General features: G+C 32.3%; 1 protein-coding gene across 1 annotated transcript in view; it reads left to right on the top strand.

Annotated features, from left to right (window-relative positions):
* The window catches only part of LOC114325185 (probable multidrug resistance-associated protein lethal(2)03659), a 276,165-nt gene that overhangs the window by 140,842 nt on the left and 108,797 nt on the right, over positions 1-26,526 (top strand). Inside the window, exon 3 of the mRNA XM_028273181.2 lies at positions 19,025-19,260. Within this exon, the coding sequence (XP_028128982.2) occupies positions 19,025-19,260 (236 nt within the window). The remainder of the gene's footprint in view (positions 1-19,024; positions 19,261-26,526) is intronic.

Genomic DNA, 26,526 nt, shown 5'->3' on the forward strand with positions numbered 1-26,526 from the left:
TTGGATCATCTTTATGCGGGAAAAGATGATGAAAATCGCCATAATATTCTCTTCTTTTTTTAATATTTCGTGAACCCAAAACCGATGTTTCTGCCGTAATTGTGCATTTTCGTCTGTTTCAATATCAGCACAAATTTCACTTACTATTATAGCCTCTTCTTCCGACGAGGTCTCCATGGCAAGTGATCATTTTTCCGGTGCCGTGCAGTGCCGGCCGTTACAAATGGGTTTTTGAACGTGCCGACCTGTGCTGTGCCGTGCCAGGCTGTGCCGTGCCGGGCGTTCATAAATCTTTCCTGCTTTACAACTTTCAAAAATATTATGTATTTATTCAATACTCTTAAAATTTATACACATACTAAGTGTATAAAAAATCTTATTACTAAATAAGTTTCAGTCCTTGATTAAAACAAAATAAAAGATTATTTTGAACCTAAATAAACCACTAATTGTCACTCAAAAATTATTGAGTAGCGTACAACCTGTTAAACAAAACTAAAAGTTTTCGGTTCCTTCAACTTAACTAAAAATATCAAATGAATCATGAATTTTTTATTTAATTATATACAAAGAAATTCTATCGCTTCAATTCAATGGTATCAATTTTTTTTTATTTAATTACACACATACAAATAATTTCTATCCTAAATGACTTTTCAGACTTATCGAAATAAATTATTGAAATTTCTGGTTAATAATACAGGGTGTTAGTAAATAAGTATGAAAAATTTTAAGGGCTAATTATTCATGAAAAATTAATACCAGTTTGCTCTATAAACATAAATGTCCGCAAATGCTTAGTTTCGGAGATACGGGGTGTTGAAATTTTTATTTTAAACTGCCAATTTATTTATGGCTCTAAGACCAGTTGAGCTATGAAAATGAAATTTGGTGAGTTTTAGGAAGTAGTTATTACGAATTTTTCGACATACAATTTAGAATTTTTTATTCATCATTGGCGCGCCTACGGGCAATGGTCTGAATTTTTTTAAAGAAAAAAATAGTACGCCACTGAGATATTTCGAATTAAAAATTATTTTTAAATTCCACGTCTAATTTATGATAAAAAACCTTTCTTGCCTTTTTTTCATATGATGCACCGTTTTTATGCAGAAAAATAAAAGATCTTGGCGCGTATTTTTCATTTCTTAATACATCATCAAGAACTATGCAATATAATAATACTAAACTAGAACAATAACAGACAATATTACTAATAAGATTTCAACTAGGTGCAAAGCTGAAAGAAATGTTTAAAATGATCTCCTTTACAGATAACAGAAGAATTTCATCATTGGCAAGCGTACGGGTAATGGTCTGAATTTTTTGAAGAAAAAATAGTACGCCACTGAGACATGTCAAACTAAAAATCATTTTTAAATTCCTCATTCAATTTACGACAAAAAATCTTTCTTATCTTTTTTTCATACAAGGCGCCGTTTTTATACAAAAAAATAAAACATCTTAACGCTTACCAAGTATTTGAGGTAGTTTCCATGTGCATAGAAACTTAGTTCAGATACTTTGTAAACGTTAAGATGTTTAATTTTTTTTCATAAAAACGGCGCCGCATATGAAAAAAAGGCAAGAAAGATTTTTTATCGTAAATTGAACGAGGAATTCAAACATGATTTTTAGTTTGACATATCTCGGTGGCGTACTATTTTTTTCTTCAAAAAATTCAGACCATTACCCATACGCGCGCCAATGATGAATATAAAATTCTTCTGTTACCTATAAAGGAGATCATTTTAAATATTTCTTGCAGCTTTGCACCTAGTTGAAATGGGATTAGTAATATTTTCTGTTATTGTTCTAGTTTAGTATTATTATATTGGATAGTTCTTGATGATGTATTAAGAAATGAAAAATATGCGCCAAGATGTTTTATTTTGCTGCATAAAAACGGTGCATCATATGAAAAAAAGGCAAGAAAGGTTTTTTATCATAAATTAGACGTGGAATCTAAAAATTATTTCTAATTCGAAATATCCCAGTGGCGTACTATTTTTTCTTTAAAATAATTCAGACCATTGCCCGTAGGCGCGCCAATGATGAATACAAAATTCTTAATTGTATGTCATAAAATTCGTAATAACTACCTCCTAAACCTCACCAAGTTTCATTTTTATTGCTCAACTGGTCTTAGAGCAATAAATAAATTGGCAGTTTGAAATAAAAATTTCAACACCCCGTATCTCCGAAAATAAGCATTTGCGGACATATGTTTATAAAGCAAACTGGCATTAATTTTTCATGTAGAATTAGCCCTTAAAATTTTTCATACTTATTTACTAACACCCTGTATATGTATTTCTAAGCAAAAAATGAAGAGCAGTGACCCTTAGGCTACGGCTCCACGGGCGGGAAATTGACGCTAGCAGTAGCAGTAAAATGAACTTAAGGTTCCGCGGAACGGAATGGGAATAGCCGAACTGTACCGACTACGCACAAGTCCTGTAATCGGTACAGTTCGGCTATCCCTATTCCGTTCCTTGGAACCTTAAATTCATTTTACTGCTACTGCTAGCGACAATTTCCCGCCCGTGGAGCCGTAGCCTTAGGCTACAGCTCCACGTGCGCAAAATTGACGCTAGCAGTAGCGGTAAAATTACGGCAGCATCACAGCTGTAAAATCTTGGCTTCACGAGAACGACAATTTACAACATGCATAGCACCGCATCTTCGTTTGTAGTGGCTCCATACAGGGTCGGCGATAACGGACTTGCAATGGATGCATTGCAGGCGGGCGCTCCTATTTGAGGGGCTCCAAAATGAGCTTTGTTCTGTATACATGTTAAACAAAATATTGTACTAATTAAAAAAACGAAGGGCGTCTATGCTAATTTTGCAGACGGGACCTTATGCCCTGACGCCGGGACCGACTCCACGAGCTTCAGTATGACGCGGCTACGCTCTGCGACCAGTGGTATCTTCTTGTGCGTATTCATACCGATCTCATACATTTGACGATTGAGCATATCTTCGTTTAATTCACAATGATTGTGGTGATCCATAATTTCCGTCACTACGTTGTCCCCTTGGGTTTTTAAAAATGCTTTATATTTTTCTTTCGTCTGAGCACAACAAATTCAACGCTTGTCATCATGCCGTCATTTTTTAAAGATTTGTGAAAACGACATTTGAAGCCGTTCAACACAATCAATTGTTTTCCTTTTTCACTAAGAACAACTTTCACAGAATTCATTTTGGCAATCAACTCAAACCGTATCGTATACAGATAGATCGCGCTCTATAGTTTGATTCGTCACTGGAATTCATTTCTATTCTACAATTTTTAAAACTTTGACATTTAAAAATCCTAACTACTTTTAAACCACATAACTGTCAAAAATTGTGTTGTAAATCATTGCTCATATTGTGATCACCATGACAACGCGAAAGTTAAGGATATTTGATTATATGAAAGTGTGCCAAAAAACCCATTGAAAGTGTGCGAAAAAGTAAATCCCATTTAAAATACATTGTCACTTCACGCACACTTTAAACCCTTCACGCACTGCTATCTATAATGACAGTTTTCACAAACTAAAAACTTATACATAATATGACAGAGTAGATAATAGTATATTATTCAACGAGCATGTAATGATTGCTATTACTCACGATGATGAAGTTTGCGACACGAGCCGTAGGCGAGTGTCGTAATTCATCAGAGTGGGTAATAGCCATTACATGCGAGTAGAATACTATACTTTTTCTACGACCTTTTTTAATTTTAATTAGTAAAAAACTTAATTATCAACTACTCAAGATTTAAATTATACCTAATAATTTACAAGAATACCTAAATTCTATTTAACCCTAGTGCGTGGCTGAATAATTGGTTGCCTACTATTACCAAATTATTATTTATTGTAAAAATACAACTAGAAATAGTCAATAAAAGTTCTATTCGTTTCCGAAAAATTATAAGCTTAAATTTGCACCTACTGTCAATTAATCTAATAAATAGGAAATGGCTGTTGTCGGTGGACGTATTTCAATAGTTATAATGTAAGTATATTTACATTTAACTATATCTAATATAATAATGTAACTATACATAATATATTATAACATATTTAACACAATTTAACTTGAAAAATAAACACAGTATTAGTTATAAATTCCAATTAACATAAATAAAACGAGCTAATGTCACTGTCACTAAAATAAATGATAAACGTCAAAATTTTTAGTAAACAAGATATAAACGTAAAAAATATACTGACATTGCTACAGTTAAAATTCCTTTAAAAAATTTTTGAAATTAATTATTGATATAAATTACAATAATTAGTGTATTAAATAAACAACTTTAAGTAATTTTATTTGCAGTTTATATACGATTAATATTAAAAGTGGCATGCGTCACTTGACTCTAACTTCAGCCCGTGAGTAATGAATTATTACTCACGGGTACAGTAATGAATGCTATTATCTATGAAAAAATAGCGAATAATGAGCATATTATTAAACGGTCGTAGAAAAAAGGTATTTATGTACCTACCGCTATTTAGTACACTACACTTCGAATAAAAACAGATTTTTAACAATTCTACAAAATTCAATGTATCAATTCTCAATGGTTCCTACTGCAATTTATTAGATCAATAAAAAACATCCTTTTATAATGATAACACTGGCTTGGCTATAAAAAAGGTATAGATGTAAAAGAAGAAGAAAAAATGTAGAAAAGATGTTATCGCTATTTAGATATTTATACGCTTTTAAACAAATACCAGCTTCGCAACTGCTTGAAAAATTGAAAAATTAAAATTTAATGGACGCTCGTGTCAGAGTCGAGCGCGTACATTAAGCGGTTAAAGGAGGCCTATGTTCAGTAGTGGACGATAACAGCTAGATGATGATGATGATGATGATGAGACGGACCATCTCTTTTCAATTTGAGTTCCTCACAGGTCCTCCTTGATAAATGACAAACGACGAAATACGTATTAAATGCGATGAAATGGTCATACTCCAACGAAATAGAAATGTCACCGTCTTTTTAAGATTTATAGAAATATGTATTTTCTAAGTTTTTTCCCAAAAACGGGTTTTTTCCTCTAATAAAGTAATAAATTGTTAGTAGTAATTGCACAAGAGCTCTAAAATTATTGAATTTTCCGAGTGACACTTTGACAGTTTTAATTTTGTCTTTAATTATGTCAAAGTGTTACGAGGGCAAAAATTCTATATTAATTTTAGAGATCGAGTGCAATTTGTTGCGATTATTTCATGGATAAAACTGTTCAACACCAAAATTTTATTGTAATCTATTTATTTAAGTACAAATTAGTATAATTAAACACACAGTTGTTATAAATATTAATTTGACGGTTGAAAGTCATCACTTTTATAATTTTTAAAACATTAATTGTCATTCATGTCACTGAATGTATTTTTTCGTAGCAACGAAGGGCATCTGACGTAATATACTTGACGACGGGAAATTATCAAAAATGATCGATTTAATTTAGATTTATGTAGCTTTCTATTGGTCAGAATCTCCTATGAATGAAATAATCTATATAACTAAAGATTTGTCGGTAATTTTTAATGATAAAATTTGCACATGCACTTTTTCGAACAATGATGCCATTCAAGATTATTGATTAATTGTTTGGTTTCTATCCCATAAAAAACTGTGATTTCCCACTGTGTGAATTACATTATGTCGTAATGCTTTACTTACGCTATGGTAAACCGAATGATTTTCACTAGTAATACCACTAGAGGTCAAATTATTTCCGGAAATTTGCTAAAAATATTCATGATCAAAAAAAAAATTCCGGATATTAATTTGACTTCGCGTGGTATTCGGTAAGAAAATTCCACACCAAATTTGCATTTGAAAATCCAAAGCTGCATGAACAGATTAATAGCGCGCCATAGCTTTGTCAGCAATTATTTAGGCTTTCAAATTCGTAATTTCTACTCATTGTAGTTGCATGGGAATACCATTTCAAGATAGAAAATAGTATATTCTTCAATTTTACATAAGTTTTGAGTAACTACAAGTGATAGAAAATGAATCAAAACTAAATTATGTAAACAAATAAAAACCAGTCTGTCAAAAATGTTCTGTTATTGTAAACGTCAAAAAATTTCCACTATAATTCGCTGTTGGGTACCCCACGAGCAAAAAATTTCCGATAAAATACCTCCGTTGCCATGGTGATCTGTCAAAATAACGTATTTTGATTGGTTCAAAATTACAGGTGTGGAATTTTCACGACAATTCCTTGTTTGTTAACGTGAACTTACTTACGTTTCCTTGACAACTCGGTTGAGTATTCAATAGATACATTTAATGTTTAGTATCTGTTTTCTTTTAATATAAGCCTCATAGTCCAGAGAAATAAGGATTTTCTCAGTACACTCAAATATCCAGGTAGCTGACTACTTTTTTAGTTATTGTAGACCTATAGGAAGAAAACTACTTGTTTACTGCATTCGTGTCCGTTTTTTAATTATTAACAATTAAGTGCAAAAAACGCGATTTTTCTATTTTTTGTACCCCATTAAAAAGCTCTATAGTTGACATAAAATTACAAAATTTGATATTTTAGAACATTGAAAAAGCTTCAAAATACCAATTTTGAATGTTAAAAGTCAATTTGTTGCTTCGCAAATGGCAAAATAAATGAAAATCAATATTTGTTAATAACTTTTACTAAATGTAACTAAGAATTTTAGGGTTTTAGCCAAAGTTGGGTATTTTGGTACTTAACAAACCCTCAAAATTTGAGACCGATCCATTAATAATTAGTTTAAAAGTGATTCTATTTGTTTATCCCAGAGACCTATATTTTGCAACAACATAATACAGAAAATAACGAATACAGGGCAATTCTGAGTATGACAAATGAAAGTAGAAGAGTGATAGTCTCCAAATGTATTAAAAAAAGATAAAATAATTAATTAATATAGTCAAAAATCTGAATGCCAAATTTTTTAAATTGAATGGTTTATAAACAATTAGAATTTTAAAAATATTGTCCGTAGAAACAATCTTTTTATATATTCGAAATGCTAGTACAAACACGAATTTTCAAATAAAAAATTTAGCCTTGGTTCATTTGGGACAAAGTTAGCCATGTGTATTTTTTAATTCACAGCTAATTTGTTTATAATAATTAAAGAATTAAATGGCATCATTGATGCCATTTTAAAGAAAGGAATTTGTATTTTTTCTTAAAAAATTTGCACAAACATTGTACCTTCACAGCACCTTCTAAGAATTTTTAATAATGCATTTCAAATGGTTACTAATGGGAACCTACATATCCTCTGAGTTCAAATACCGAAAAAGCAATTTCAAACTACTATAATTTTCTGTATCTCCGGATCAACTTAATGGATTTTGATCTTTCTTTTTTTAATTTGTATGTAATTTCTACGTAACTTACATTATAAATATACAATTTGTTTATAAATTTATTAATTAATAAACGGTCTAATTTGTTTAAACAATTTTAGAAAAAATAATTGTTTCCCAAAAATCCATGTTTTTAATCATACTATCAATATTAATCAAAGAAAAAGTTAAGGTATACTTAAATAAATAAATTATTTTTATTAGATAATAATTATTCATTGAAGATAATTTATTTATTACAGTAAACCTTAACTTTTTCTATGATTAATAATGATAGTATGATTAAAAACATGGATTTTTGGGAAAAAATTATTTTCTCAAAAATTGTTTAAACAAATTAGACTGTTTGAAAAATTACATACAAATTAAAAAGAAAGATCAAAATCTATTCAGTAGATCCCGAGATATAGAAAATAACAATAGTTTAAGTTGCTTTTGTAATTTTTGAACTCGTACATTTGTCGGCTCCATTTTTAAAGTTATTCTAAATGTTTCTAAAACTACCAAGTTTCAAAAATTTGGCATTAGGATTTTTGACTATATTAGATAATTTTTTTATCTTTTATTAATGCATTTTGAGAGTAATACTTTTCTACTTTCATTTAGCATGCGCAGAACTGCCATATCGTCATTATTTTCTATCTTATGTTATTGCAAAATAAAGGTCTCTGGGATAAACAAATAGACTAACTTTTAAACTAATCAATGGATCGGTCCCAAATTTTGACGGTTTGTTAAGTACCCCAATACCCAACTTTGGGCGAAACACTAAAGTTCTAAGTTAGTTTTAGTAAAAGTTATAAACAATAAAGGTTTTCACTTATTTTGCAGGTATCACGGCATTAAGGTATAGGGAATATTACTTGAATAATAATCAGTATTTCTGAAGGACTTGAAGGCCGTTGAATGCAAAAAATATACAGGGTTTTCCATTTGAAATAATAAAGTTCGTTAGATTTCCAGAAAATCGGAAGATCTGACAACAATGTAAATACCACTATAATAGCGGCCGTAGTGGTGGCCGCATTAGAAGACTATCTATAAAAATCATGCAAGCCGTATCCGAGATAATTGAAGAGTTCCATACATAAAACTCACTCTGTATATTTCGCTGGTTACCTATAAATAAACAACTTAGTGTACAGTCACATGCGTGAAAATTGGAGGATTTTATGTTAATTTGACACAGTCATTTGTAGCATGACTATCTGTCTGTTCAAACCAAATTAACCACAATAATTATACTTTTTAATTTTGCAAGTATTTTTATTTATCTACTTGGTGTAAATATATTTAGCATGTGTATAATGTATTAAATATTCGAATTTTTATGTAACTATTTATAATAATTACTGACTCTTTGTGGATGTAAAATGTTATGATTATTACGATTTATATACAATAAAATAACCATAAACCACAACAATAACATAAACATATAATCTATTAAAACCACAAAATAAGCGTGGTTTTGCACACCCATAAGAGGCACTGGGGAAAGTACATGTTTTGCAATTTGATCAAGTGACTAATCAGCTATTTATCTTTAACATAATTTTATCGCCGATTTTCTAAAAACCCATCCTAAGGTGTCCTCTTATTATCTCATTTATAATTAACTATTGCTTAACAACAAAAAATAAACTTTCAACATTAAGGCACGTACCCATTACGTTGGGGCTCCGTGCTCCGTGTAGCTGCTCCACATAGTGGATACGTAGGTGCTCCCGGAGGGTCGCTCACCCTCGGCGATCCAATCGGTGGCGGTTTATATGCCAAGGAGTGCATGCCGTTTCCAATGAAGCAGTTACACAGAACAACTACGTAATAGATACGTGCCTTAATATCTCACTATTCTCTGGTTTTCTGTTAATGCTTACACTCCGACTTCCGACCGTTAACCTTCCGATGACCAACCTTTTTTTGTTACACGGATGACCAACGGGGGTAAAAAGTGACCCCAGTTCAAAAATGACCTGGAATGAATGTTTTCAGCATTTAAATCTTCATCTAACAATACATCCTCGTTTTCTGATACTATTTCATCTTTTATATCATTATAAAAATCGCCAGCAGTAACAATTTCCTGTAACTCAGCCTCAGTAAGATATTTGCGGGCCATATCTTATATGTACACAACATACTAAGAAACTATAATAATATACGCCAGGAAATAATAATCATGACTAACTGTAGCAGACAGGAATGTCACGATTCCTACATAACAGGCACCACAGTCTAAAAATAGATTTTGATAACGCGCAGTCTAAAACTACTTGGAATTCCACATAATAGACGGTATTTTACTAAACATCAACTTCAGAATATATTTTTTATTCGTAAAATATAGGGAATTTTTTTATTTCAAAATATGAGGATATCTAGAATTATATTATAGTCAAATAAAAAAATAATGAGTTAACAATTGAAAATACTTTTATTAAAGAAAAACATAAGTTGGGGTCCAAATTTACCCCCTTGGTCATCCGAAGGTTAAAGCACAGAATCCCAAAACCAACAAGGAGCGAAATCCTTGTCGGTAAATACCTTTGATGTCCAGAGGACAGAAATATCAGTGGGAGAATGATAGGACACATACATTTTACACTAAGAAAACTAATAGAGGAATTCGTTCAAAACAATAGTAAATACACTCACCGGCACGAAAAACGGGCACCCCACAAAATGGGTCATTTGTGATGGCTCGTATTTCCTGTGTACCAATCAAACTGTGTTTTTTTCTAAAAGTTCGGAACACTCTGTGGAATATTCTAGCATTTATAAAATTCTGAAATTAAAACATAACTATAGCCTCAAGTTTTTTTAACATTTTGCTTTTTGATTCATTCGCTTATGTGGGATGATAAAAAATTTAGGTACTTTAACAACTACTCATGTTTTTCATCAATACAGGATGTTTCTAAACAAGTGCGACAAACTTTAAGGGGTGAACCTACATGAAAAAATAATAGTGTAGGAAACAGAGGTTGAACCTTGCAAAATGGACACAAGTCCGGTTTTATTTTTTTTTTCTGTTATATCAAGGGGTGTTTATTATAAGACTAACTTCTTCTGAAAAAACTTCGCCCCGAAACCCCCTTTTCACCCCTTTAAAGGGGGTAATTTGTGATTTTTGCGGAACGTAGCTCTTCCTGTACCTTTTACAAAAATTTTTTTTACAGAAATATGAAGAGGACTATATTTTCTACGATTTATTTCCAACAGCATATGTCTATCATCCACCGTTTAGCGGGGGTGGCGCCCCAAAGCTGACAAGTTTTTAAAAAAGATATTTTTAAAAAATATATATTTTTCCTTAACTGTAACGGAAATTAAGAAGAAATCCTGCGGCAGTTATTCACAAATAAGTGACTGATTTTTTGGTATAGGTTTCACTTAAGGGTAATTGCCCTATTTTTAATTACATGGTGTTACATTTTAAAAAACCCCTTTTTATACCATCCGAACCGTTTATGCTAGAGTAAAAAGACTTTCAGCGATTACCCATGTACTAGTTCTATTTACAAATTTGTATAAAGCACCCCCATTTTTTCCCCGGAACCACCCAAAAAAAAAAGAAGAATTAATAAATAAAGTGATTTTCTTGGAATCTTTCACACACAAAGCCCTTTATTAATATGCTTCATATATAATTTTGTGAACGTTATTATTGCCCATGCATGGATACCAAAAGCAATTTCTTAATGCAACCCCTGTAGCAAAAAAAAAATAAATAAAATGGGGGGTTAAATTTTTTTTGTTTTTTGCTTTTTGATCCATATGGGCATATGTTTCATCAATAGTGATTTTCAAAAATATATATGGTGATTGCAACATCCCTGCGGAAACCACCCCTATCCTTGAAAATATACTGCAGAAACTACCCCTATCCCTTGGCGAGGATGTTTTTACGATTGTCTCATTACCTATGCATTCTTTTTAAACAAAACTTATACAAGGTTAAAGACCACTATTTACTCTAAAAATTAGGTCCTATTCATTTTTTTCGTATAAGCAACCGTTACGGCACAGTGGCGCCGTAAACCTTATATATGCTTTGGCGGGCTCCAGTTTTTCCAGTCGTCCAGTTCGTTTTATTGATAAAGTACTTATGTAAAATAAAACAACACAGTGTAACCTACAAATTATGACTTATGCACATTTTACATTCTTTGCTTCCCAAAGCCACAGTGGTGGCCCAAAATCAATTTTTGCATATTTTCGCCACCTACACGCATTTTATTGCATTAATGCTACCTTAATAGCACAATATTCACCCCTAAGTGGTCGCTAAGCAGTGGCACATCCAGGGAGGGGTGATGGGGGCGATCACCCCCACCCCTCTCAAACCAAGTGGTAATATATTTAAATATTATAAAATTATTAATTTATTTTTATAGAAATACTTATATCATATTAATATAATTTTTATAAGAATGACTTTTTATGCTTTAGCGACAGTGGCGGATCCAGCATCGTAAAGAGGGGGGTGCCAATTGGCTAAATTTCTATAAAAATAAATGAATATTTTTATAATCTTTGAATATAATATCACTTGGTTTGAGAGGGGGGAGGCGATCACCCCCATCACCCCTCTTAGAATCCGCCACTAATTAGCGACCACTTAAGGGTGAATATTGTGCTATTAAGGTAGCATTAATGCAATAAAATGCATGTAGGTGGCGAAAATATGCAAAAATTGATTTTGGGCCACCACTGTGGCTTTGAGGCGCAAAGATTGTAAAATGTGCATAAGTCATAATTTGTAGGTTACACTGTGTTGTTTTATTTTACATAAGTACTTTATCAATAAAACGAACAGATGACGAAAAAAAAAACAAAAACTGGAGCCCGCCAAAGCATATATGAGGTTTACGGCGCCACTGTGCCGTAACGGTTGCTTATACGAAAAAAATGAATAGGACCTAATTTTTAGAGTAAATAGTGATCTTTAACCTTGTATAAGTTTTGTTTAAAAAGAATGCATAGGTAATGAGGAAATCTTAAAAACATGCTCACCAAGGGATAGGGGTAGTTTTTGCAGTATATTTTCAAGGATAGGGGTGGTTTCCGCAGGGATGTTGCAATAATAATTTATGTTTTTGAAAAGCACTATTGATGAAACATATGCCCATATGGATCAAAAAGCAAAAAACAAAAAAAACTTTTCAACCCCCATTTTATTTTTTTTTTGTTTGGCTACAAGGGTTGCACTAGGAAATCGCTTTTGGTATCCATGCATGCGTAATAATAACGTGCACAAAATGATATATAAAGCATATTAATAAAGGGCATTGTGCATTGTGTGTGAAGGATTCCAAGAAAATCACTTTATTTATTAATTCTTCTTTTTTTTTGGGTGGTTCCGGGGAAAAAATGGGGGTGCATTATACAAATTTGTAAATAGCACCAGTACATGGGTAATCGCTGAAAGTCTTTTTGCTCTAGCATAAACGGTTCAGATGGTATGGAAAGGGGTTTTTTAAAATGTAACACCCTGTAATTAAAAAAAGGGCAATTACCCTTAAGTAAAACCTATACCAAAAAATCAATCAATTATTTGTGAATAATTGCCGAAGGATTTCTTCTTAATTTCCGTTACACTTAGGGAAAAATATATATTTTTTAAAAACATCTTTTTTAAAAACTTGTCAACTTTGGGGCGCCACCCCCGCTAAACGGTAGATGATAGACAGATGCTGTCGGGAAATAAATCGTAGAAAATACAGTCCTCTTCATATTTCTATAAAAGAATTTTTTTTGTAAAAGGTACAGGAAGGGCTACGTTCCGCAAAAACCACAAATTACCCCATTTAAAGGGGTGAAAAGGGGGGTTCCGGGGCGAATTTTTTTCAGAAATAGTTAGTTTTATAATAAGCACCCCTTGATATACCAGAAAAAAAAACCGGACTTGTGTCCATTTTGCAAAGTTCAACCTTTGTTTCCTACACTATAATGACCGTTTGCTTTGTAAACATATGTCCGCAAATGCGTCGTTTCCGAGATACGGTTTGTTGAATTTTTCCTTACAAACTGACGATTTATTTATTGCTCTAAAACCGATTGAGATATGCAAATGAAATTCGGTAGGTTTTAAAAGGAATTATTGCGCATTTTTTGACGTACAATTAAAAAATTTATTTTCATCATTGGCGTGGATACGGGTAACATGACCGGGTAGTATGACCCGTATGCACGCCAATGGTGAATAAATTTTTTTTAATTGTACGTCGAAATATGCGCAATAACTTTATCTTAAAACCTACGAATTTCATTTGCATACCTCAACTTGTTTTCGAGCAATAAATAAATCGCAATAAATAAATTTTGTAAGAAAAAAAGAATGTGTGTGTACTTTGTAGGCACGTAAAAAGTTATACTTCTATTATAATATAATCTAACTTCATATTATGATTTCAACGAAATCAATATACCTATCTACTTTAAACAGTTTTTTTGTATTGTATTTAAATATTAAACTAATTTTAGAAAGAACAAAAAGAATACCAAAAATTAAAAAAAAAAAGGATATGACTGTCAGGATTCGAACCCTAGGCGAATGCTCTACCGATGAGCTACCACCGCTTTTGTATTCAGTCGATCATTTCTCGGACATAATTACAATCACGGTGACAGATACATTAATTGAAAATAAACATTTTCAATAATACTTATAAGGAGGAAGACAAATCCACAGACATAAAAATTATAATAAATATATTTACTAAAACCACTAATAATATATTCTTTTCACGCACACCTTATTTGCGCTACATAACTTAAAAGATGTAGCGACTAATACCATACTGTCGGTGTGCGCATGCGCCAGGGAATGTAAAAATTCACCCTCGTGCCTAAAGAAGTATAACTTCAAAAATTCAACATCCCGTATCTCGGAAACAAATCATTTGCGTACATAATATGTTTATGAAGCAAACGGTCATTATTTTTTCATGCAGAATTACCTCTTAAAGTTTGTCGCACTTATTTAGAAACACCCTGAATTGATGAAGTACAGGGCTAGTTGTTAAAGTACTTAACTTTTTTATTATCCCACATAAGCGAATGAATCAAAAAACAGAATGTTAAGAAAACCTGAGGCTATAGTTGGGTTTTAATTTCAGTATTTTATACATGCTAGAATATTCCACAAGTTGTTCCGAACATTTAGAAAAAAAAAACAGTTTGATTGGTACACCCGGTATACAATGACAATTTCCTGTTTAGCAACAATATTATTACAGAGATATTGTTAAAGAATAAGGCTATAATGTATTAAAAAATCAGCTAAATCGGACAACAGGTTTAGGAAATACGAGCCTTCAAAAATGACCAATTTTTGGGGTGCCCATTTTTAGTGCCGGTAAGCAGGGTTGGAAAAAACCCGGGTTTTTTTTTAAAAGCCCAACCCGATGGGTTTTTTTGGGTTTTTAGGATTTTTAGGGTTTTTTCGGGTTTTTTTGGGGATTTTCAGTTTTTTATTTAGATTTGATATATAGTTTCTGCTCTATCAGAAGTTACAAAAATTATGAATTTTATTGCAAAAATAATAAAATAACAAAATATGCTTACAAAATAAAGCAACTTGACAATGTCAGCAATTTATAAGCAACTATCACATATATGTTGAAATTAGGACAGAGAAGGAGCAAGAATTTGATAAAAATATCTCCCAAATATTAGATAATGTCGCCATATATAGAGAGGCTCTGTATTTGCAAAAACAACTTGCCGTTATTGTGAAAGCTCTAGACAGATTCCAAAGTGATTCTGTAAACATTTCTGATGCAGTAGAAATATGGAAAGATGCCCTCGACCATGATTTGTTACAGTCATACAGACAAGAAATAAAAAAGAGATATGACTTTGCCATTCAACCATTTCACCTTTTTGCAAATACTATGGATTACATATACATGGGAAGACGACTTCCAGGGGAAGAAGAGGAAACAGTCGAACAATGGGTTGCATCGAATCTTTCTGATGAGTTTTTGGCAGTGATGTTATCATTCAAGATTAAGGATACAGACATGTTCCCCGCAACACTTTTCAAAGAAGAACTTGTCAAAAAATTCTCAACAAAGAAATGGTGGAAGCTGATATCAATAAAAAAATAAAAAAACAAATAAAATACCATATGAATTTTGTATTTATATGTTATCTTTGTTCTCATGTCCAGCTTGATCTGCATCTATTGAGCGGATTTTTTCTTCATATGGATTAATATGGACTAAGCTTCACAACAGATTAGGTGCCGATAGAGCTGCAAACTTGGTAAAAATATATAATCATTTAAGAACCGAGCCCTCGTCCTCGACCGAGTCTAACGAATAACGAATGGGAATTGGGAATGACAAAAATACAGATTCTGATTTTCCTGATAACTAATATGCTTTGCTGATGCTTTGTTTAACAAGAAACTTGTTTGTTTTTTTATTTGTCTATATACCATGTTTAAAATAAGTGTTTTATTAGTTTAGTTTCAGTTTCTCTCGTTTTGTATTCACCTACTACTTACTTCATGGTATTTATGTTAGTTTTTGTTTTTATTCAGAAATAAATATGACGTTCATTCAACTGAAAATTTGCTATTTTTGAAAAAACCCTAAAAAACCCAATAATAGTGGGTTTTATCAATTGAAAAAACCCGAAAAAACCCGCTGGGTTTTATAAGATGGGGAAATTCTATGCCAACCCTGCCGGTAAGTGTATTTAGTTACACTGAGAAACAAAGTAATAATTAAAACTGTAGTGTTTTTTAAGTAGATCTGTTTTATTTGAATTGTATTTTTTTCTGTAAAATTTAATATGACCCATATATGAATTTAGTACTGATAAGTAAAAAGGTCCCAAGTTAAAAATATCGATTTTGACTAAGTTTTGTACGTTAAAAAACCGATGAAACGCGATGGATTTTTAATGCTTAGTTCAATTTAATAGTTAATTTCAAAATAGAGATGAAAATTTATATCGATTTCTAATACTTTTTATCGATTTTTTTAACGTACGAAAAAAGTTGTCAAAATCGATATTTTTTACTTATTGGTACAGAATGATATTTTCGAAATTTCTATTAACTTTGTCTTAGGTTGCTGCCTTTTTTTGTCTCTTTTTGAGGAATTACTTTGAATGTGAATATCTATTGACCTCCAACACCACGATATTTTCGCAATACCAGGAAACTCTGCGGCTGACGCTAGAATGACTTTATACACCTTCGATTTCTTTTTGTGTATCTGTAATGGATTTTGGTGACAGCTTTATAAAACTCGTTTGATCTATTATATGTTCAAATCAAGAACCATCTCAGATTATACCTAAACTTATCGTGTATAGTGGAACAACTAGTCAGAGGTTCGGTGTGCTCATCAGTTTCAACCAACTGGTTTCCCTTATCGTGTACACTACTAGCTTGCCAATTATTGTTGGGAGTTCTATCATACATATTTATTGAGCGCAACAGGCCTTGTAGGCCTAGGGCTAAAATGTTTACATTTATGATTACATAAATAATATGATAAATAACTTAATATAACTTACATAACTTATAAAACTTATAAATGTTGTTTAATTACACTTCAGTCTTTTTATACACTCCTTCACCACCTCTCTCCATCTCCTTCTGTCCAATGCTAGTTCTTTCCATCTCTCAATGTTACTTTTCTTCAAGTCTTCATACACACTGTCCTTCCATCTTTTCCTTGGCCTGCCTTTCCTCCTATTTTGTATTGGTCTTCGTGAAAGTACCATTTTTGGCATTCGTTTACTTTCCATTCTCTTGATGTGCACCAAGTATCGTATTCTCTGTGCTTTGACCACCCTTCGTGATCGTTGGCTCTTGATATAGTTCTTCCAATTCTTTATTGGTTCTTCTTCTCCACTGACCTTCTATTTTCACACCTCCATATATTGCTCTTTGCATTTTTCTCTCCCATCTTTCTAAAAGGTCTGTTTCTGACTTTTTGAGCACCCATGTTTCGCATGCGTATGTTACTGTAGGTCTGATAACAGTCTTATAAATTCTTATTTTTGTTTTTCTTGATACGTATTTGGATTTCAATAATGTGCGTAATGCTCCATATTTTTTATTTCCTTTGGCTATTCTTGCCTTTATCTCCCCTTCTTCATGACCATTTTCATCTATTTTGGCTCCCAGGTAAATAATTTCTTTGACTCTTTGGAACGAGTATGTTTTTTCTTTATCTATTTGTACTATGATGTTATTCTCTTTTTCTTTTTGGATCTCTCCCATTAACATATACTTTGTCTTCTCTTCATTTATTTTAAGTCCGAATTTTTTGCCTTCTCTTATTATGTTTTTCATTAACTTTTGTAGTTCTTTTTTGCTTGTTGCTAATAGCGTCAGATCATCTGCAAATGCTATGCATTGGTGGCCGTTTTTAAATATCGTTTCTTGCATGTTTATTCTGCTTTTCCTGATTATTCCTTCCAATGTTAGATTGAATGCCCTTGTTGATAGTGGGTCTCCTTGTCGTAATCCTTCCTTGGTTTCAAACTTTTTGGATGTATACCCTTTCCAAGCTATTTCGTTTGTTATGTTTTCCATCGTCATCTTTACCATCCTGACAATTTTACTTGGTATCCCCAATTATTTCATCAGTTCGTACATCTGCTGTCTGTTTACTGTGTCGTAAGCCTGCTTAAAGTGTATAAACAGAGCATATAGTACTGTTTTATGTTCGTAGCAGGTAGTCTGTATTTCTTTTAAGGCAAATATTTGGTCAGTCGTTGATCTGTTGTTTCTAAAACCTGCCTGGTATTCTCCCAGTATTTTTTCCGAATATTGACTTAGCCTTTTTCTTATACTTTGTGTCAAGATTTTGTAAACTATTTCTAATAGTGCGATGCCTCTGTAGTTTTCGCATAGCATTCTATCACCTTTTTTATGTATAGGGCATATCCTTGCTATGGTCCACTCTTCTGGCATTTTTTCTACTTCCCATATTCTTTTTGTCAGGTCATATATCTCTTTCTGTAGTCTTTTCCCTCCTGATTTTATCATTTCGGCTGATATTTCTGTTATTCCTGGGCTTTTGTTATTTTTCAAGCTCCTTATTTCCTTTTTTATTTCTTGTTCTGTGGGTATTTCTATTTCTATCTGATCATCTTCAATTTCATGGTTTGTTTCATTTTGTACTTCGCTTTTATTTAGCAGTTCTGTGAAATAGTTTTGCCAGTTTCCCATTATTTTTTCCGGCTCATTTATCAACATCCCTTTATCATCTCTCATATATGGGTTGTTTTTTTGATATCTTCTTTCCATTTTTTTTGCTTCCTGGTAGAATGATCTTATTTCTTTTTTTTTTTGAAATTTTTCTTCTATTTCTTTCAGTTTGTTCTCGTTGTATTTTCTCTTTTTGCTTCTACATTTTCTTTTCATGATTTTTCTCAATTCTCTCTATCATACATATTCGAAATATATTATACATCGACTTTATACATTGGTCCTTCGAACCGGATGATGATACATAACCTCGTATAGATATCTATCTATTACGGTTAAATACAGTGAAATTGGGAAGTTATTACTAATTTGAGATTACAAAATAAGGGGTTTAATTTGTGATTGGCACTTTTTTCATATCTTTTTTCAATTGTTTTCTTTTTTCATTTCAGAGTTGTAATGCCTTACTGTATACGAACGCTAGTTGCATATTTGGAAGCAGGACAGACCAAAATAACGAAAGATGAGGCGTTAATTTATGCAGCTGCACTTGTGATTACACTTTTATTAGATGCTGTGATGCAACAACCAAACTATATGGGCTTACAGCACATCGCCATGAAGATACGGGTGGCTTGCTCGTCTTTGATATATAGGAAAACTTTGAGGTTTAGCCGAGAAGCTTTAGGTAAGAATCGATATTATATAAGCCTTGTTGAGCTGCCCTTCCCCTTGCAATAAATAAACAAATACCGCCGATTTACGAGCTATTTATGAGCTGTCATATCCCGCAAATTACAAATTTTGAACTCGTTACACTGGGCGTTGAGCTGCCCCCCCTTGCAAAAATTAAACAAATACCGCCTATTTACGAGCTATTTATGAGCTGTCATATCCCGCAAGTTACAAATTTTGAGCTCGTTACACTGGGCAGGAATTTAATATTTTAGTGGGGGGGGGGCTGATTCAGCTAATTTGTCATCTATCATCCCTAATGTAAAGACAGATCAGCCTGTTTAGCAACCCACATGATGGGAGAGTCATGCGGTGCCTAAGGCGGCACGCATAGTGGAAGCGGGTTCCGCTTACGGGCAAACCGCGCGAGTCTGAGCGGTTGTCGCGCGCGGGTATGGTTAACACGTGAAGATGGGTAGCATATTTACAGATGCTTGCGTGTGTGGGCACCAGGGTGTTGAAATCAGTTAGGGTTTGGAGAAACGGTACATTTACAGATGCTAGCGCGTGATGACACCACGGTGTTGAAACCAGTTAGGGTTTGGAAAAACAGTACGTTTACAGACGCTAGCGTGTGTTGACACTAGGGTGTTGAAATCAGTTAGGGTTTGGAAAAACAGTACATTTACAAATACTAACAGATTTGGACACCAGAGTGTTGAAACCAGCTAGCTTTTTTAGTGCTTATACATGCATAGATGCTAACGGCTATTGACTTTGATTTTATATACCTACTGTTGTGGAAAAATATTTAAGTGATTTAGGTATTAATAAATAATTAAACGTTGTTGGGATATAAACAATAATATATTAACACAAAAAAAAACAACATAAAAAATAATGTTGTTCTGAAGCTATGTGCTTGTGGCCTTTTTATAATTAACTATTTAGATGGGAAATAAGCCACAATTAAATTAAAAAAAAATAATTTTATTAACGTTTCGACGCCAAAATCCGATGTCGTTGTCAAAATACAAAATACTACTAAATTAAACAAAAATGTTGTTGCTTAGTAAAAAATTCTTCTAATAATTTATTAATCTGACTCATTTATATTGGCAATTCAGACATAATATATTATTATACATTTTAAAGTATTTTTTTACTAAGCAACAACATTTTTGTTTAATTTAGTAGTATGTATTTTGTATTTTGACAACGACACCCGATTTGGACGTCGAAACGTTAATAAAATTATTTTTTTCAATTTAATTGTGGCTTGTTTCCCATCTATATAGTCAAATTATAAAAAATAATATTAGATTAATAAACAGATCCATGCCCTTATGCGTTAGGTTGGTTCTCTGTGATATTTCTCATCAGGTTTCTGCTTCTTGTTTTTCTTTTTGTTGCCTTGGTTGTGGAAAAACAGTACGTTTACAGATGCTAGCGTGTGTTCACACTAAAGTGTTGAAATCAGTTAGGGTTTGGAAAAACAGTACATTTTACAAATACTAACAGATTTGGACACAAAAGTGTTGAAACCAGCTAGCTTTTTTAGTGGTTATACATGCATAGATGCTAACGGCTATTGACATTTATTTTATATACCTACTGCTGTGAAAAAATGTTTAAGTGATTTAGGTATTAATAAAAAACTAAACGTTGTTGGGATATAAACAATAATATATTAACACAAAAGAAGAACATAAAAAATAATGAGCATTATATAACATAATATTAATGAGCAGATCCATGCCCTTTAGCATTAGGTTGGTTCTCTGTTATGTTTTTCATGAGGTTTCTGCTTCTTTTTTCCTTTTGTTGCCTCGGTTTTGGACGGACGTCCAGATTGAATCCTACGAGATCCGCAAGACAATCCTTCTCGAGGCTTTCTTCTGCTGACAGAAGTTGGTTGAACCTTAATTTTTCTGCCTTTGAATACTGGCTGTTTTTTGACCAACGTACAAAAATCAAAAAAATCTGATGGATTCTCGATTTTCTTTAGCTTAGTGTTAAGTAGCCCTAGCATTTTCTTCATGTGAGGACCTTGATTAGAAGTAATTATGTTCCTCACGTTGCGCGTTGTCTAGATTTGTCTCGAAATTCTTTATTTCTTCGTTACAGGCTTTCATTATTAGAAGAATCTTTTGGTAAATTTTAAACAGAAAAATCCATATTTGTATCGAAGAAGCTGTTATTGTATGCGATTGGCTGTTCTGACATATATAATATGTTGTTATCGTTGTTAGTTAAGTCGGTCATGGTTTTAAAAAATGTCTCGTCAATGTCTGGTCCCTCTGCCAATTTCGCCAGTAAAACTCTATCATTAAAAGTTAGTCTAGGACAATTACTTAAATATATATGTTCTTTTATTTCAACTGCACACAGGTGCTTACAAAATGCACCCCCTTGACCTCGTGGACAGTCGCACATTGCAATATCAGTATGAACTACATATATATAAAATTTATTGGAGGAAGTGACGTTGTACATATTATCAGTTAACTTTATTACTTTTAAGTCCTTTGCTTTTAAACAAAATTTATTGTGTAACAATTCGGGTTTTGTTACACGGCTAAGGGCATATTTTCGTATACGCCTTACATAATGTTGTTCTAGCTGATTGGACACAAAGTCAATAGTAGATACAGAATTAAATGCTTTGCATCGTTGTAAAATATTATCTTTAAATATTCTAATTGATACTTCCACCATATTATTAGTATTATGTCCTCGAGTTAAGTAAGATGACCTGAAGCATAAGCACCATTCAGTCTTTCGTTCCCAAAGTCCAACAATATGCTCCTTAAGTGAGGGATATTTTAACAGTAGACTGCTGTTTAAAAAATATATATAATAAAAATAAAATATTTAGTAGACTATATTAAAAATCATTTGAACGTAAGTAGAGTTTTAGATGTCAAACTACTACAATTCTACAGGGTGTGAATGTTGCTACGAAATTAATAAAAAAACGTAATTATCTTTTAAAATAGCCTGTATAATATTACAAAACCTCATATTTTAAGAAAGAAGACATCGAAGAGAATCCAAAAATGTAAAAATATACAGGGTGTCCCATTTAAAAAAACCAAACCGGAAGTTACAAAGAGATGAAAATATTTTCATTTAATAGATCATCCTTCAAAACCCCTTTATTTCAATTTTCATGATTCTGTTGCCTTTAGTTCTCGAGATATTTCTAATAGGCCAGTTATCTGCCTCACCCTATATAAACCGCAGATTAATAGTATATTATTCAACGAGCATGTAATGATGGCTATTACTCACGATGATGAAGTTTGCGATAATAATGGATAATAGCCATTACGTGCGAGTATAATCCTATACTTTTTCTACGACCTTTTTTTATTTTAATTAGTAAAAAAACATGATTATCAACTACTCGAGATTAAAATTATACAGCATTATAAAAAATGTAACAATGGGTGAATATACTTTTACGTTTATACCTTGTTTAATATGTATGAATTTTGACGTTTACCATTTTTAGTGACAGTGACATTAGCGCATTTGCTGTGCGCTATAATTTATAACTTACCTATACTTATTGTGTTTATTTTATAAAGTTATATTGTCTTAAATATATTATAACATATAGTTATATTATTATTTTATATTATATTATATAGTTAAATTTAAAAACGTACATTATAGCTTTATAAAATACGTCCACCAATAATAGCCATTTCTTATTTATTACGTTGACAATAGGTACAAAGTGCTTAAAATTTTCGGAAACGAGTATAATTTGAATTGACTATTTCTTGTCATATTTTTACAATACATAAGACAGTATTTGCTGTTTCTTTTTTAATTTTATAAAGCAACATTTATTTTTGTATATTATAATTTTGATCTTGAGTACCTAGCTGACAATATTATTTTTTTTACTAATTAAAATAAAAGAGATCGTAGACAAAGGATAGTATTCTACTCTCATGTAATGGCAATTACTCACTCTGATGAATTACGACACTTACCTTCGGCTCGTATCGCAAACTTCATCGTGAGTAGTAGCTGCCTATCAATGTATGCTCGTTGAATAATTATGTATTATACTAATTAATAATAACAAAATTAAGTAATAATGATAAAAGTCTAAATATTTTATCTCGCTTATTGATTAATGTAATTAACTTTGTTTATTAACTAATTCTTTATACTAATTTATGTAGACTGTTATATTCTCCCAATATTTTTCGCAAACCAGCAACGCAATAGCCGCCATGCCAGTTGCATTTAAAAGCAGTGTCAATAGCCGTTAGCATCCTATGCATGTATGTATGTCAACACACATCTAATATGCGTGTATGCCTAGTGTCAACACACGCTAGCATCTGCAAACGTACTGTTTTTCCAAAACCGAGACAACAAAAGGAAAAAAGAAGCAGAAATCTGATGATAAACATCACAGAGAACCAACCTAACGCTAAAGGGCTGCTCTCATTAATCTAATATTATTTTTATGTTGTTCTTTTGTGTTAATATATTATTGTTTATATCCCAACAACGTTTAATTTTATTTATTCATACCTAAACCACTAAATATTTTTCCACAGCAGTAGGTATATAAAATCAATGTCAATAGCCGTTAGCATCTATGCATGTATAACCACTAAAAAAGCTAGTTGGTTTCAACAGTTTGGTGTCCAAATCTGTTAGTATTTGTAAAATGTACTGTTTTTCCAAACCCCAACTGATTTCAACACTCTAGTGTGAACATACGCTAGCATCTGTAAACGTACTATTTTTTCAAAACCGAGGCAACAAAAAGAAAAACAAGAAGCAGAAACCTGATGAGAAACATCACAAAGAACCAACCTAACGCTAAAGGGCATGGATCTGCTCATTAATCTAATATTATTTTTTATAATTAACTATTTAGATGGGAAATAAGCCACAATTAAATTGAAAAAAATAATTTTATTAACGTTTCGACGCCCAAAACGGGTGTCGTTGTCAAAATACAAAATACATACTACTAAATTAAACAAAAATGTTGTTGTTTAGTAAAAAATACTTTAAAATGTATGTATGAATTGCCAATATAAATGAGTCAGATTAAAAAAATTATTAGTAGAATTTTTTACTAAGCAACAACATTTTTGTTTAATATAGTAGTATTTTTTATTTTGACAACGACACCCGATTTGGGCATCGAAACGTTAATAAAATTATTTTTTTCAATTTAATTGTGGCATATTTTCCCATCTAAATAGTTAATTATAAAAATTCCACAAGCAAATAGCTTCAGAGCAACATTATTTTTTATGTTGTTCGTTTGTGTTAATATATTATTGTTTATATCCCAACAACGTTTAATTATTTACTAATACCTAAATCACTTAAATATTTTTCCACAGCAGTAGGTATATAAAATCAAAGTCAATAGCCGTTAGCATTTATGCATGTATATTAATTACTAAAAAAGCTAGCTGGATTCAACACTCTGGTGTCCAAATCTGCTAGTATTTGTAACTGTACTGTTTTTCCAAACCCTAACTGATTTCAACACCCTAGTGTCAACACACGCTAGCGTCTGTAAACGTACTGTTTTTCCAAACCCTAACTGATTTCAACACCGTGGTGTCAACACGCGCTAGCATGTGTAAATGTACTGTTTTTCCAAACCCTGACTGATTTCAACACCCTGGTGTGTACACAAGCAAGCATCTGTAAATATGCAGACGGGTAAAAGCGAGAAAAATGGTTCAAATTTGTCAGTCGCGTCTATAACTTATAGCAAAATTTCGTCTTCTGATGACGATATAATTGCTTTAGATTCTGTTTAGACTAAACTGAAAAGAAAGAGGTTTGCTGTACATCCTATTAATCGAGAAAGATTAATTTATGGAGAATATCATCATTTATTTCAAAAATCAAAAGAAGATAATGAACGATTCTTCCAGTATATGAGAATGAATCAAGAGACTTTTAATTATATTTTGGAGAAAGTAGAATATCGTTTAACTAAAAACTGGTGTAATTTATATACGCAGGCTATTAAATGCATTTGTATTTTACATAATATAAATATTGATAAGGAAGGTTTTCAACGACATCTAAGCGATGTATCTGTCGAACATTACAGGGGAAATACCGAGAGACAAATCACGGGAAGACCTCTCAATGAAGCAAAAAACATTCGTGATATGTTTGTAACGTATTTTTCACAAAATCCTTTATCTTACACATAAATATATAAATAAATACTGTAAACACTTACCATCTTCTTTCATTTGAATGCTTATTTCCCTCCAACATTTATCAATGACATTCCGGTTGCAATGCAACTTTTCCCTCTTGTCCCAAATAGGAGGTCGTTCAAAAACTGCAGCAATCAATGTCTCCTTTTTCATTGTACAATCACTGAACTCGCGCGACAAAAAGCGAGAATAAATTAAATTCTCATTTGAGTAAAAGCGGCCAGTAGTACGTTCTTTATGGTAGTGGAGCAAAGTATGCTAAATGTGCAGTCACTCGAGCGCTTTGGGGACCTACTGGGTTGTGATTATTAGGTCCTAAAACCAAAAAAGTTAAGTAAAATTTTCCATTTTAGCGGGCGCTTGCCATTTTTTAATTTAATTTTCCATTTCCATTAATCGTTTTTTCCGAATATAGCGCCATCTATCCATAATTCGAAAAAATGTTTCGAATAAAAGTTGCTTATTTTTATGCAGAGAATTCAAATCTGCAATAAAAAATGGGGGCTCCCATTTAATATTTTAAAGTAACCCCCCACCCCACCTCCGTGGTGGGTCGCGTTTGGAACGATTCGATATATTTATCAAAAATATTAAATAAGTGTATTTTGCAGTTTTTCGATCTGATGTTTATTTTGCTAAATATAGCGGGATTTGTATTTAAAATTTTAAATTTACCCCCCACCCCTCTCTGTGAGGTGTCGTGTTTGGTATCTATCGATATATTTTTGAAAAATATTGAACGTGTCGTTTTTAGTTTTTCGATCTGACGTTCATTTCGCGAAATATTCGCCGTTTTCTTGTGAAACTTTGTGACTCACCAATTCCCTTACGCCCCGCTCAAATCGTCAGATTTTTTAAATATACACTGTTTTGCATGTACTTAACTTACCTTATCTTAATCTGACAATTTCGAGTATTTTTAAGGCTAGATTTTTTTTTCGGGCCCCCCTAAACGAACTCCCCTGTGTTAAGAGCCAATATATGGCAGAGGTACATCTGCAGGGTACCACATTTCTCCCCATATGATAATATGACGCGCTCGAGTA

This window comes from Diabrotica virgifera, chromosome 9 (assembly GCF_917563875.1).
Source record: "Diabrotica virgifera virgifera chromosome 9, PGI_DIABVI_V3a".
NCBI classification, from domain to species: Eukaryota; Metazoa; Arthropoda; class Insecta; order Coleoptera; family Chrysomelidae; genus Diabrotica; species Diabrotica virgifera.